This window comes from Mesoplodon densirostris, chromosome 12 (genome assembly GCF_025265405.1).
Source record: "Mesoplodon densirostris isolate mMesDen1 chromosome 12, mMesDen1 primary haplotype, whole genome shotgun sequence".
Lineage (NCBI taxonomy): Eukaryota > Metazoa > Chordata > Mammalia > Artiodactyla > Ziphiidae > Mesoplodon > Mesoplodon densirostris.
The window spans coordinates 18,621,774-18,634,107 of record NC_082672.1 but is presented as its reverse complement, the minus strand read 5'-3'; the positions used below and the strand labels follow the sequence as shown (position 1 = coordinate 18,634,107).

Genomic DNA, 12,334 nt, shown 5'->3' with positions numbered 1-12,334 from the left:
CATTTCCAAAATCAATAACTTTCCTGTAGTTAGTTAGCAATTTCTGTAAATCATTTCGAAAATAAGACTGCTTATCAATTTTTTATTTGTTCATTATTTATATTTTATAAATATATATATTATATATATATATATGTTATAAATATGTTTCAGAAATATATAAAGCTTTTCATTATTCTAAGTTTATATAAAAATAGTCCTAAAATATGTATCTTTGTTAAAGTATTAAACAAATTTTTCATGATATACTTATGAATAAAATATGGTCCAGATGTTAACATTGTTTGGTAGATCTTGAAATTACACAATTAAACTTCTCTAAAGATCATCCTATTTCATTATGAGTCTATTTCAGTCTGAAAGTAGATTTCTAGCTGGATTCTATAGTCTACAACCCTGCCCATGCCCCATTTTATTACTAATTTTCATATAGAAGGAATGATTATCAAATTGATTACATGAAACTGTGAGGGGGAAATAATACTGGAGATGAAAGAATAAAGATTCAAAAGTATAGTGACTTAATTAGTGCTGTGCCAAAACAAACAGAATAATTGGGGTGTAGTTACTTTACAGTGCTGTGCTAGCTTCTGCTGCACAGCGAAGTGAATCAGCCATACGTATATATGTATCCCCTCTTTTCTGGATTTCCTTCCCATTTAGGTCATCAGAGAGCGTTAAGTAGAGTTCCCTGTGCTATACAGCAGGTTCTCATTAGTTATCTGTTTTATACATAGTAGTGTATATATGTCAATCCCAATCTCCCAATTCATCCCACCCCAGTAGCTCTATTTAATGAACACCTCCTAAGTTCTAGATATTATACTAGATATTTGTCATATGATATTTATTAATATAGGAAAGATAATACCTCCAGGGCCCTTTTCATGTCTCAAATTTCTGAATTAACAGTTAGTTGGGGAATAATTAATTTTCTTTCTTAGCAAAAACTGAAGTAATTTTTGAAGTCTACTTAAATGAAGATAATGTCCAAGTGCTGTTTTCATGAGTTCTCCTATACATGAGTCCCAATGATTCCTTTTTTATATTAAAGCATTCTAACAGACTTAAATCTGTTCTGAACCATTATATGCTAAATCACTAACTTATTAAATCCTACAGTTTTAAAGCAGCTCAAGCCCCTTTATTTTTCAAGAAAAGAATTTGAGCCTATCAAAAAAGAAACGAAATTGAGCTATTTGTAATGAGGTGGATAGACCTAGAGTCTGTCATACAGAGTGAAGTAAGTCAAAAAGAGAAAGACAAATACCATATGCTAACACATATATATGGAATTTAAGGGGAAAAATGTCATGAAGAACCTAGGGGTAAGACAGGAATAAAGACACAGACCTACTAGAGAATGGACTTGAGGATATGGGGAGGGGGAAGGGTAAGCTGTGACAAAGTGAGAGAGTGGCATGGACATATATACACTACCAACCGTAAGGTAGATAGCTAGTGGGAAGCAGCCTCATAGCACAGGGAGATGAGCTCCGTGCTTTGGGACCGCCTGGAGGGGTGGGATAGGGAGGGTGGGAGGGAGGGAGACGCAAGAGGGAAGAGATATGGGAACATATGTATATGTATAACTGATTCACTTTGTTATAATGCAGAAACTAACACACCATTGTAAAGCAATTATACTCCAATAAAGATGTTAAAAAAAAAAAAGAAAAGAAAAGTAATATCCCATGATCATGACTTAGTCAAGATCCGAATCCCGGTCTGTTGACTATACACTGTAGCATGTCCCTGCTCTTATAGTGTATGGTCTCTTCTTGTGCTGTCTTCCCAATTCTTTTATATTTACAACTCGAAAAATAAGTTCTCAGAGGTTTATTTGGAGTTCGCCATATGAATTTGAAAAGGTATGTATGAAATTAAGTAGAATTTTACGTTTTAAAATTATTCTAATTCATTATAAAACAAATTAGTTCTGATATTTCTAGTTTATATTCCCCAATATTCAACCCAAAATGTGGCTGCTACATCTATAGAACTTCATCTTTACATTTAATCCACAATGTGGCTACTGAAAGAACAGAAGTTCATCTTGAAAGAGAAGATGAGTCAAGTGTGCAGTAATACCATTTTTACAGGTAACTTTAATATTTTCCACTTTGAAAAAAGCGTATTACTTACTCTTAATTGTCAAGAATGAAATTTCACAGACAGGTACTTTAAAACCATTATACAAGTAGGAATTCCTCTAAATGAATTCTTTTTTCTTTTTCAGGATGACTGAAATCTGAAGAGTATGGCATATTGTGTACTCAAACTCTAATTCTATTTCTTAGTGTATTTTCTGTCAAATTTCATAATAAAATCTGCTCAGCAAAGTCTGTTTGTGTTTTATTACCAGTACTTACTGTATATGCGTCTCTCTATAGAATCTAGAAGGATATGCAGTGATCTTTCTAGAAATAACTTGCTGTTTGCTTCCTAACATAAAGAAAATTAGTCCAAATTAAAGTTACGTTACTGAAATAGTTTTTCGTCAACTATCGTTTGAACAGAACTATTGATGTGGCAATTTATTTTCTGTCATTACTTACTGTATTTATTTGCTAGAGTTGCCGTAGGAAAATACTGCAAACTGGGTCGCTTAAGCAATAGAAATTTACTTTCTCTAGAATAGTTCTAGAGGCTAGAAGTCCAAGATCAAGGCATTGACAGGTTTTTATTTTTCCTTCTGAGGCCTCTCTCCTTGGTTTACAGATGGTTGACTTCTTTCTGTGTCCTCACATAGTCTGTTCTTCTAGGCACGTGCACCCCTAGTGTGTCTGTGTATCCAGATTTCTTCTTCTTACATGTACCAATCAGATTGGATGAGCACCCACACTTAGTGGCCTCATTTCAACTTAATCGCCTCTTTAAAGGTCCTATCTCCAAATAGGTCGTATTCTGAGTTAGTAAGGGTTAGGGCTTCAACATATGAATTCGGGGGGAATAATTCAGCATGCAGCACTTATTATGTTAAGCTTATGTAATACCTTCTATAGGAAATGCTTTGAGATGTTTTTAATTATGGTGATATCCTAGACATTAAGTTTTATGAGTTTGTGGAAAGTACTTAGAGACAGGAAAAATAATGAAGACAAAAGCTCTAGGAGTTCAAGAATTAAGAGAACTTGTAATAGCCAGATCTTTACCAGACAGGTATTAATATCTCTTTAAAGTTTCTCCTTCATCTTAGGTAATGGATAAGTGTTTTGTGTTTCTAAAAGTTGTCCTTTTGATTAATAAGCCTATATTTAATTTGTCCTCTTTTTTCTCTCTATTTCATTTCGTGAAGAAATTCAGCTTTTTAAAAATTCCAATAACAGTTTTTGTTTATTTATATTTTCATTCATTTCCATGTTTATTAAACATACACATTAAGTGCTAGACACATGCATAGGTGCAGTAATTTGCGAAATAAATTCTGTTCCCAAATTCATAGAATTTATATTCTAGGATGGGAGGTAGAAACTGACATTATTCGTTCAAATGACTATTAAAATAGTGTGTGATAGGAGAGTTTCTACTTCTTGGTCCCACTTTCCCCCTTGGATTGCTTGCTCTATCCTACAAGCTGATTTTTAGTCTTTTTTTTTTTATTCTGATTGCTTTTATTTAATATGCATACATTTCGACATTATCCATGAAAAGAGTTGCATTGGATATCTGCAGGTGAGAAAAGTGATATTGTCACTTTATTCTAACTATTGAACTGCTCTCGATGTAAACAAAGATCCATTTGCTTTTTTGGCATCTTCTTCATACTGTCATAATAAGAAGTCACTTTACCTTTTATTGTTGGTACATTGTTTAATATAAAAGTCATAGTTCTGTTTTCCTTTAAAAAACCTTCCTTAGAAAAATAAGATGTGCAACACAGTGGGTAGAAAAGCTAAAGGAAAATTTCAAAGCATCTGTTTAATTTCAGAGAAGCAGTAAGAAACTCTATAATTGAGAAACTTTGCTTTGCAAAGAACTAAAAAGCATCAACCGTGACGAAACTGTCATCTATGGTATAATGGCCCAAGCAGTCCCCTTGCCTTAAGATTTGCTTCTCTTGAACATCATGCATCTTTCCTTGATGTTGAAACTACCATTGCAGACATGATTGTTGTGATTAAGTGTAACTTCATTATTCTTTACAATCAAACGCAGCTCTTTACTGCTTATTCAGCCAGCCAGCTTGATCTTCTCATTCAGGTTTATAAGAAGAGAGAGCAAAGACTCAGGTTAACAGCCTCCCGAGATCCATCTCTGACTCCAGTTTTCTTCAGACCGAAGAAACTTCTTTACTGTCATTCCCATTGTTTCTGCTGTGGACAAAGGCATAGATAAAGAGAGCTATTTTATAGTTTCTAGTGACAGAGGATTTCAAAGCAAGGAAGATACTGGGTACCAGGGCAAGAGTTGAAGAATACACAGATAAAGAAGAGAAAAACAGGCAATTTGCCTTCCAAGAACTCATTCAGATCATATGTTTTCAGTTTGAAAACCTCAGTGGAAGCTGAGTAACTTCAAAGCACGAGCAGAAGTTTCTTTTTCAGTGTGATGAAATCAGGTGACAAGGTAATTGTGTTGGGAAGTGCTTCTGAGACTCCTGAGGAGTAAAAATATGAGCTTCAGAAAATGCTGGATAAAGTCTGCAACTGCTTCCTCACACAATTACAACCAGAGTACAGTTTATAAGCCAGGAGGACTAACTAGAGGTTCTCCATAAGTGGATCTGCCTCTCCTGGACCTGCCACCAAGGAGGCTGATTAAACAGACCTGAAAACAAGGATATTCCTCTGAAGTAGTCACAAAAACTGAAAGATAGAAACATTTAGCCTAACTTTCAACTTTAGACCTTGGGTTTGGAACTTAGCGTCTCACAGAAGACAACAGTAAAACTAGTCAAACTACATGAGGCTCTTATTTCCAGGCATTGAGCAGTCCAGGACTGTCATCCTCAAGAGAAAGAAAAAACATGAGGTGAAACACAGTTCTCTGCCAGAGAATACTTTTCCTGTTGCAGTGCAGAATGATTAGAACCCAAGTGGAGTTGCAGTCTCATTAAGCTAAGGAGGAAGAAATTGCAGTTCTGGGCTTCTAAAGTGACTGGAATTTGTGAGGGAGGGCACTAGAGAAGAAGGAACTGCTTCAAGGGGTATTCCTAGAAGTCCCTGTGGATATTCAATGCAGGTCCTTGCCTTAGAGCTGGGCCACATACAAGCTGGTCAAGACTTCAGTAGGCCTACTTAACAACCACCTGCTGTGAGGCTGAGAGCTGGCCAGTGATATCAGAGGTCATGCGATGCTGGGAGTAGACATAGTGAGACCTTGCTGAGCACCTCATTCATTCTGTTTATATCCCAGCAAGGCCACTCTTGAAGAGTAAGGATCAGTTCTTAGCATAAGAGCCATACCCTAGAACAAAGTTCTAACTGAAATAGACCCACCCTAACAAAGAATAAAACCAAGCTTGTTATCCACCAGTAATTTAACTGCATGGCAGAACAAAACTCAACACCAGTTAAGGTTGATGGTATAATCCAGGCTTCTTTCAACATATTATCTACTATTTAGTCAAAACATATGTCTACATTCAATCAAAAGTTCCTAGACAAGTGAAATAAAAATTCAAAATCATGAGAAAATATTACCCATAATTAAGAATTTAAAAAATCAGTAGAAACAGACTATAAGATGACCTAGATGTTGAAATTAGCAGCCAAGAGTTTTAAAGCAGCTGCTATAATATTATATGTTCAGGTACTGACATGGGAACATGGTCATAGTGAGTGAACAGATGGAGAATATCAGCAGAGAAAATTTTATAACAAAGTGAAATACTAGTACTGAAAAGTTCAGTACCTGAAACTATGTGATCAGTTCATCAGATGGGTTTAGTATCACTAGATGGAGACTACAGAAGAAAGGGCTATGGAACCTGACGGCATAAATATAAATTACACAGGAAATGCCAAGGAATTAAATATTTTCCCCCCTCCACCGCTTCCTCATAAAAATATCTTATAAATTACTCAGGTTTATTTCACTTCTTATGTTTAGATATAGAACTTAGTTTTTGAAATGAACTTAAAAAGAGGTTGAGCTTATAGTTATGCATGCCATTCTATATTTATATCCTGAAAGTTTTTCTCCGTTTTCTTGTTTTAGTTAATTGGAATATTACCATAGAATTAGAATAAAGAAATATTGGGTTGTTTACAAGTATATTAATAGCTCATCTGTGTAACATTTTACAGTTTATGAAAAAGTCATTTTGTTTATTAATAAATAATAACTAATGTTTATCAAGTCCACACTGTGTGTAAGGTATTATGCCTAATGTTTTGCTTATGTCATTTTATATAATCTTCACAACTATGAAATTGTCATTAATATCTATTCCCATTTTATAGATGAGGAAATTTAAGGTTTAGAGAGGCAAAGTGATTGGCCTAAGGTCACACACCTAGTAGTTGGTTGAATTAGATATAGACTCATTTGGTCTGATTCCAAATCCAGTCCTAACCACCATACTTTACACTTCCACATTGTACAAACTAGATGTTGAAGCTTCTTCAAGAAATGTTTGCTGTGGACTTATTGTATCTACATACTGGGTTTGATGAATTAGTCTTGTTCCCTATCCTGAAGTTGCTTTTAGTCTAGGGACCTTGATGCTCTCTGTGTTCCACATAACAGCAGCAGCAGCATCTCCTGGGAGCCTGTTAGAAGTGCAAGAATCTGATATCACAAAATACCCAGGTGACTGGTGTGCACATTCAAGATTTATAAGCACTTGATTAATTTTCAGAATAACTTAATCAAATCAGAGTAGCAGGATCTAGAGAGGCATCCACATCATCTGATTCTGAAAGAGTATCTTTAGACTGTACCTGACTGATTTTTCTCCTTCAGATATTGTATAGATATTATTTATCAGTCTATGTACATTGTACCTTTGATATTTGGTGAAAACCTCTGAATTCTTTCAAAAGTTTAATATTGCATTTTAAAAAACATTTTGAGAAGGGTATAGTATCTTCTAGGTTTAAGAGAATTGGATATTAAATACAAGAGCAGCTATTTATATGAGATCAACCAACCATAGATTTGGCTATTTTCGTTTTCTATTACTTTTTATCTTTTAACTGAGATTGATTAAGTCTTTGTGAAAATGAGATAAGACTGATTCATATATTTGACCCATTGTTGTTATTTTTTAAAGGATGCTAATTAGATTAATGAAGCTTAGAAATAAATACTTGATTTCCCCCTATCCCTTCCCAGTTTGCCTAATGCCTCTTTCCTAACACTGGATTTGTCATTTTTTTAGATGTGGAAGTTATGTACTATGACTGGATTTCTCTTTGTTTACATGGCGCCCTTATGGACTAGCAGGGTCTGTTCTTTAAATATCTCCTAACAGTCCTAAATTTAACCCAGTATACACATTCATGTATTAACAAACAAATGCTTTTTCAAAATTTCACATAGGAAGCACTATTCTGTTATGCATGCACTGCCACTAACATAATAGATGTAGTTAAACACCTCCTAACTTTAAATCACTTCCTAGATTTAGGCAATGACTGACTTTCAGGATGGAAAGTGAATTTCAGTAGGTTTTTACATAGGCTTTTGTATTATTCTAATCCAAAATAGAAATATCTGTACTTTATATTTTTGTAAATACTCTAATTTTAGACTGAGCATGACTTTGTTTTTTTTGTTTTTCACTAAAATGTAAATTGAGTTGACATATATGAAGAAATGGATGAGCCAAATATTTTTGTGAAGTAATCAAATACTTCAATTTGACTGTAGATATAGGATGTCCTATATTCAAGAGATTAACTTAAAAAAGAATGAGCCTGAGAGCTGTGAAGACAAGGAGCTGGAAAGGTTTTATTGTATCACATACCCAAATTCAGTCTTATGCCTCTATTGTCCTTATCTGCAACACCTTCTTTCTGAGCAATGATTTTGCTTCCTTAGAAAAGCCTAACCCTTTTTTGTGAGCCTAAGAAATAATTAACAGTTAGAATTTAAAAGGCCTCCTTGAAGTGAGAGCTTCAAGCACTCAAAGATGTTACAATCAAGTAAGTACAAACTTTTTAAAAAGTTGAAAATAAGATTTACTTTCCACCCATAACATTATTAATCATATCTTAAATATCTTAGCATCTAGACCTAGTAAGAAAAATATTCACTCCTGTCTTGAAGAGCAGTTGGTATGAATAAGCATGAATCAGATATTCTTCAGAACTTTAAAAATGCATTTTATTTTTCAGCAAAAATGTCAAGGAAGTTAAGCTTGCCTACTGACCTAAAGCCTGACTTAGGTAAGTAAAAGAAATAAATGAAAATACATAGTAGTTAAACTCTCTTTAATGGGGAGGCAAGGAAATCAGGAGATTTAAAATGACCATAGACTAGATTTTCATTGAAAATCAAGTTTAAAATGACTAAGTGTTTAAGGATTAATAGCCTTCAGGATGCTCTCTGTGAATTGTAAAGGATAATTATAATATAAATTTAAGCAAATCAAAATAATATATTTCCTCAGCCCTCTCATACTTTATCTAAACAAAATTTAGTGTAAGATCAAGATATGTGTGATTTTAGATTAATTTCTATTAACCGCCTGAAAATTTATTTTCAACTTTATTATTTATAAACTTATTTTATGAGAATTTAATATTTTCAAAATAAATGACTAGTTTTCTGTATTACAGTGAATCTCGTATGAAGAATCATTATTACTTTTTGACGATAATAAGGTGGAAAATATATCTTTTTCTGTAGCACTCTCTATGCAACCTATCCTTAGGAAAGCAGAGTGAATATATTCACACATTCCTTCTGCTTTACATCCAGCTCCAAAACAGCTAGCTCCCTGATATCCCAGGATAGGGATAAATGACATTTCAATAAAGACAAAAATAAGATTCCATGTAGTAAATATAAAGCAGGATTTCCATTTTAATTTTAGAATTTCTACCTTTAAGTGGATAAGAAGTATGACTGCATACGGATGATTTCACCCATGTTTGTCTTAGAAACAACTAGATTTTCTCCTTTTTATTTGCTCACCCACCTCATCTTCTCACTGTTAATTCTCTAGATTCCTTGACTATCTTCTTATGCATAATACAGACTTAGGTATTGGTCCATTTCACCTTACTGATTTTAGCATTTCCAAATCATAGTCTTATCTCAGTTATACTGATAGCATGTTATTATGAGTGAGTAGGCATAATATCTCCCACTGTCATCAGTGAAAGTTTCCATTCCTGAACATAGGAAAAACAGTTTAGTAGAACCCTGTAATACCCCTGCTGTTAAGAGAGCCAGAAATAAATTCTAGAATGTTGGATAACGTATGTTTTGAGAAGAGCATAGTTCCCTTCACTATAAAAATGAAAGATGCCATTTGAACCCACGTGTATCTGAGGCTACCCTTAGGCATTTTTTCCCCAAAAAAGAGGATCCAGAGTTTTCTTCAGACTCTCGAAGATGCCCATGATTTCAGTAACACTGAATACTACCACTAAAAATGGTTTTGTGTCTTTTAGTACCTAAAAATCTGATGAGAAAACACATGTAGAAGTACTTTTTAAATTAGTAAAAATAGGATGTCAGTTACTTTTTAAAAGAATATTCACACTTATGAATTATTTAAGTAATTTAATCAAAGTGTGTGCTGTGTGCTTTTATAGATCATCTTTATTCAGTTTATCTTTTACTTGTGTGCCCGTGTATCTCAATGCCCTAAGCTAATTATAACTTTGATTAATATATATGTTGAAACAATACCCATGTTGCCTCAATAATTTCCCCTTAAGCCATTGTGCTACTGATCTATTTTTTGATAGAGATTCTTAGCTGGTAATTCTTTTACATTGGCCAGAGAGTCAACGGGGAAAAACAACTATTATCCATGGGCTCAAACTGCCAAATGTTGCTAAAGTAGCTGAGCTGTTGGATTTTCCTGCAGCTGTGGAAGCTTCTGTGAATAGAACTCACTTTTGTTTATAGGGGAATTATGCAACATTGTACTTTCACCATAGCTTCACCCTAGATTCCATGGCCCACAACTCAGGAATCATGGGCGATATTGTTAGACTGCTGATGTCACTTTTCAAGTGTCAAGAACAGGAGGCAAAATATCAAACTGTTATGTATCTTTATGTGAGTAAGTATTTTGTCCTAATTTTTACCCTGACCAAATTTACCTCTTGGCATTATGTTTTGATTGGGGGATATAAAATTTTGTTGCATAAGGCTCTATGTGACAGGAGAGTGTGATGTACACAGGTGGAATGTTCTAGGCATCCAGAGAATAACAGGAAAGCAATGATTTTATGACATGGTTGTATCACTAGAGCTGGATGAAGGCATTAATGACAACTTTTTTCTGAGTTTAGATTGGCCAGAAAGACCACGTGTTCCAGTTTTGTTTTTTTTATCTAAACACTGAACTTTAATACTCAATAATAATTAGAACACTCCACTCGTATGATATTGGCGATATGACTGACCCCATGTTTATCTGGAGTTGCCTAACAGATGTTTTAGACTTGAACATGGGCACAAATCCAAACTCTTCCATTAACTAGCTTTCTCAGTCATTTAACCTGTCTGAGCCTCTACTTTATTATTTGTTAAATTATGGTGATAATACTTTTCAGGGTTATTATATAGATTCAATAAAATGATAAATGTAAAGTTTATGATGGTATGAAGCACATGGTAGGCCCTACTTAGTGGTAGCTATTTCATTTCTGCTCTTATTAGTAGAATGAAAATGAAAATTTCTATTCCATTTGTTAAGCTTGCCCAATTTCTAAAATTTAAGCCACAAAGACCCACAACATCTAACTTAAGAGCAGTCAGTTGTAGTTACAATTCTTGAACTGCTGAAGATTCTAACTTGTTTTCAGACAGTTCTACACAGATAAAATAAGCAACCTAATTCTCTAAGTTCAGAGTTGATTCTGATTCAGTTCATTTTCCCATATTGATCTAGCCATAGGAGTTTCTCTGTAATCTAATTTTTATAGAGAAGTTATAAAATAAAAACACAGTTTCAGGGCTTCCCTGGTGGCGCAGTGGTTGAGAGTCCGCCTGCCAATGCAGGGGACACGGGTTCGTGCCCCGGTCTAGGAAGATCCCACATGCCGTGGAGCTGCTGGGCCCGTGAGCCATGGCCGCTGAGCCTGCGCGTCCGGAGCCTGTGCTCCGCAACGGGAGAGGCCACAACAGTGAGAGGCCCGCACACCGCAAAAAAAAAAAAAAAAAAAAAAAAAAACACAGTTGCAGTTTATGAATTTTATATAGTTAAATTAGTCTATTAAATTAAAATAATGTTTACTTGGCCTGTGAATTAACATTTGAAGTATAGATTGTTGTGAATCACCTATTGTAATATTAATAGATAACAGTAAAGGTTTTCATACAGCTTAATTTAAATTGAAATTTATAATATTAAATTTTCTGGTATCATTGATTTTCATTTTTATCACTAGGTCACAACTGATAATATAGGTGAATATGTCTGTTCATCTTGTTATGTGTATGTCTTATCAAAGTAACAAATATTTTTATCATTGGAAAATAAATTTTAAATTTCTGTTTTTTTACTAAAATAACTTTGGGAACATAAAGGGTTAACATTTGGAATCAATATCATATTACAAACTCATCCAGTAATGAGCTATTGCTTATAGAAATTTGTTTTATTTACATTAAGTAGTTCTTTCCTGCTGTGTCATAATCTGTAACAGGAAGCACAATCTCAGGCAAATGAAAAGCATTTTTAGAAACTATAGTTAGAAATAACCCATGCTGTTGTCATAACTAGTGGCTTTATTGTTTTCAGAGGCTAACTGTAATCAAAATTATGTTGTATATAATTATTGTTTGGGAGAATTTTTTTTAATCTATGAATCTAAATTTGATTACAAGAAGCTTTTGGGGGGTATAAGTAGGATTCAATTATGCCTTTTTTATTCAGTAAAATACAACTTAGAAGACTTGAACGTGTTTTTCATTTTTCACAACATTATGAAGTCATTTCTTTCACAATAGCATTGGAAACACGTGATTTGAGGAATGACTTATTAGATGTGAACAGCAGAAGCTACTGGAAATTTTAATATATCCCAGTGGTGTAGCAGAAACACATTGCTTTAGATACTTCGAACTGTAGGTCTGTCTTCAGCAAGTATATGTTGAATACCTTCACATGCAAGGCACTATGCCAAATTCTGCAGGGCATCAAAAGGAGAGAGCCCTTGTTCTCAAGAAATTTACAGTCACATTAGAACAAGGCCTAAGA

The 12,334-nt window shown here is 34.1% G+C and overlaps 1 protein-coding gene across 6 annotated transcripts in view; it reads left to right on the top strand.

Moving 5' to 3' along the window:
• STXBP5 (syntaxin binding protein 5) overlaps positions 1-12,334 on the top strand; it is a 163,679-nt gene that overhangs the window by 121,096 nt on the left and 30,249 nt on the right. For all 6 annotated transcript variants that reach the window (XM_060114516.1, XM_060114511.1, XM_060114510.1 and 3 more), the window contains one exon: positions 8,286-8,336. In XM_060114516.1, the coding sequence (XP_059970499.1) occupies positions 8,286-8,336 (51 nt within the window). The remainder of the gene's footprint in view (positions 1-8,285; positions 8,337-12,334) is intronic.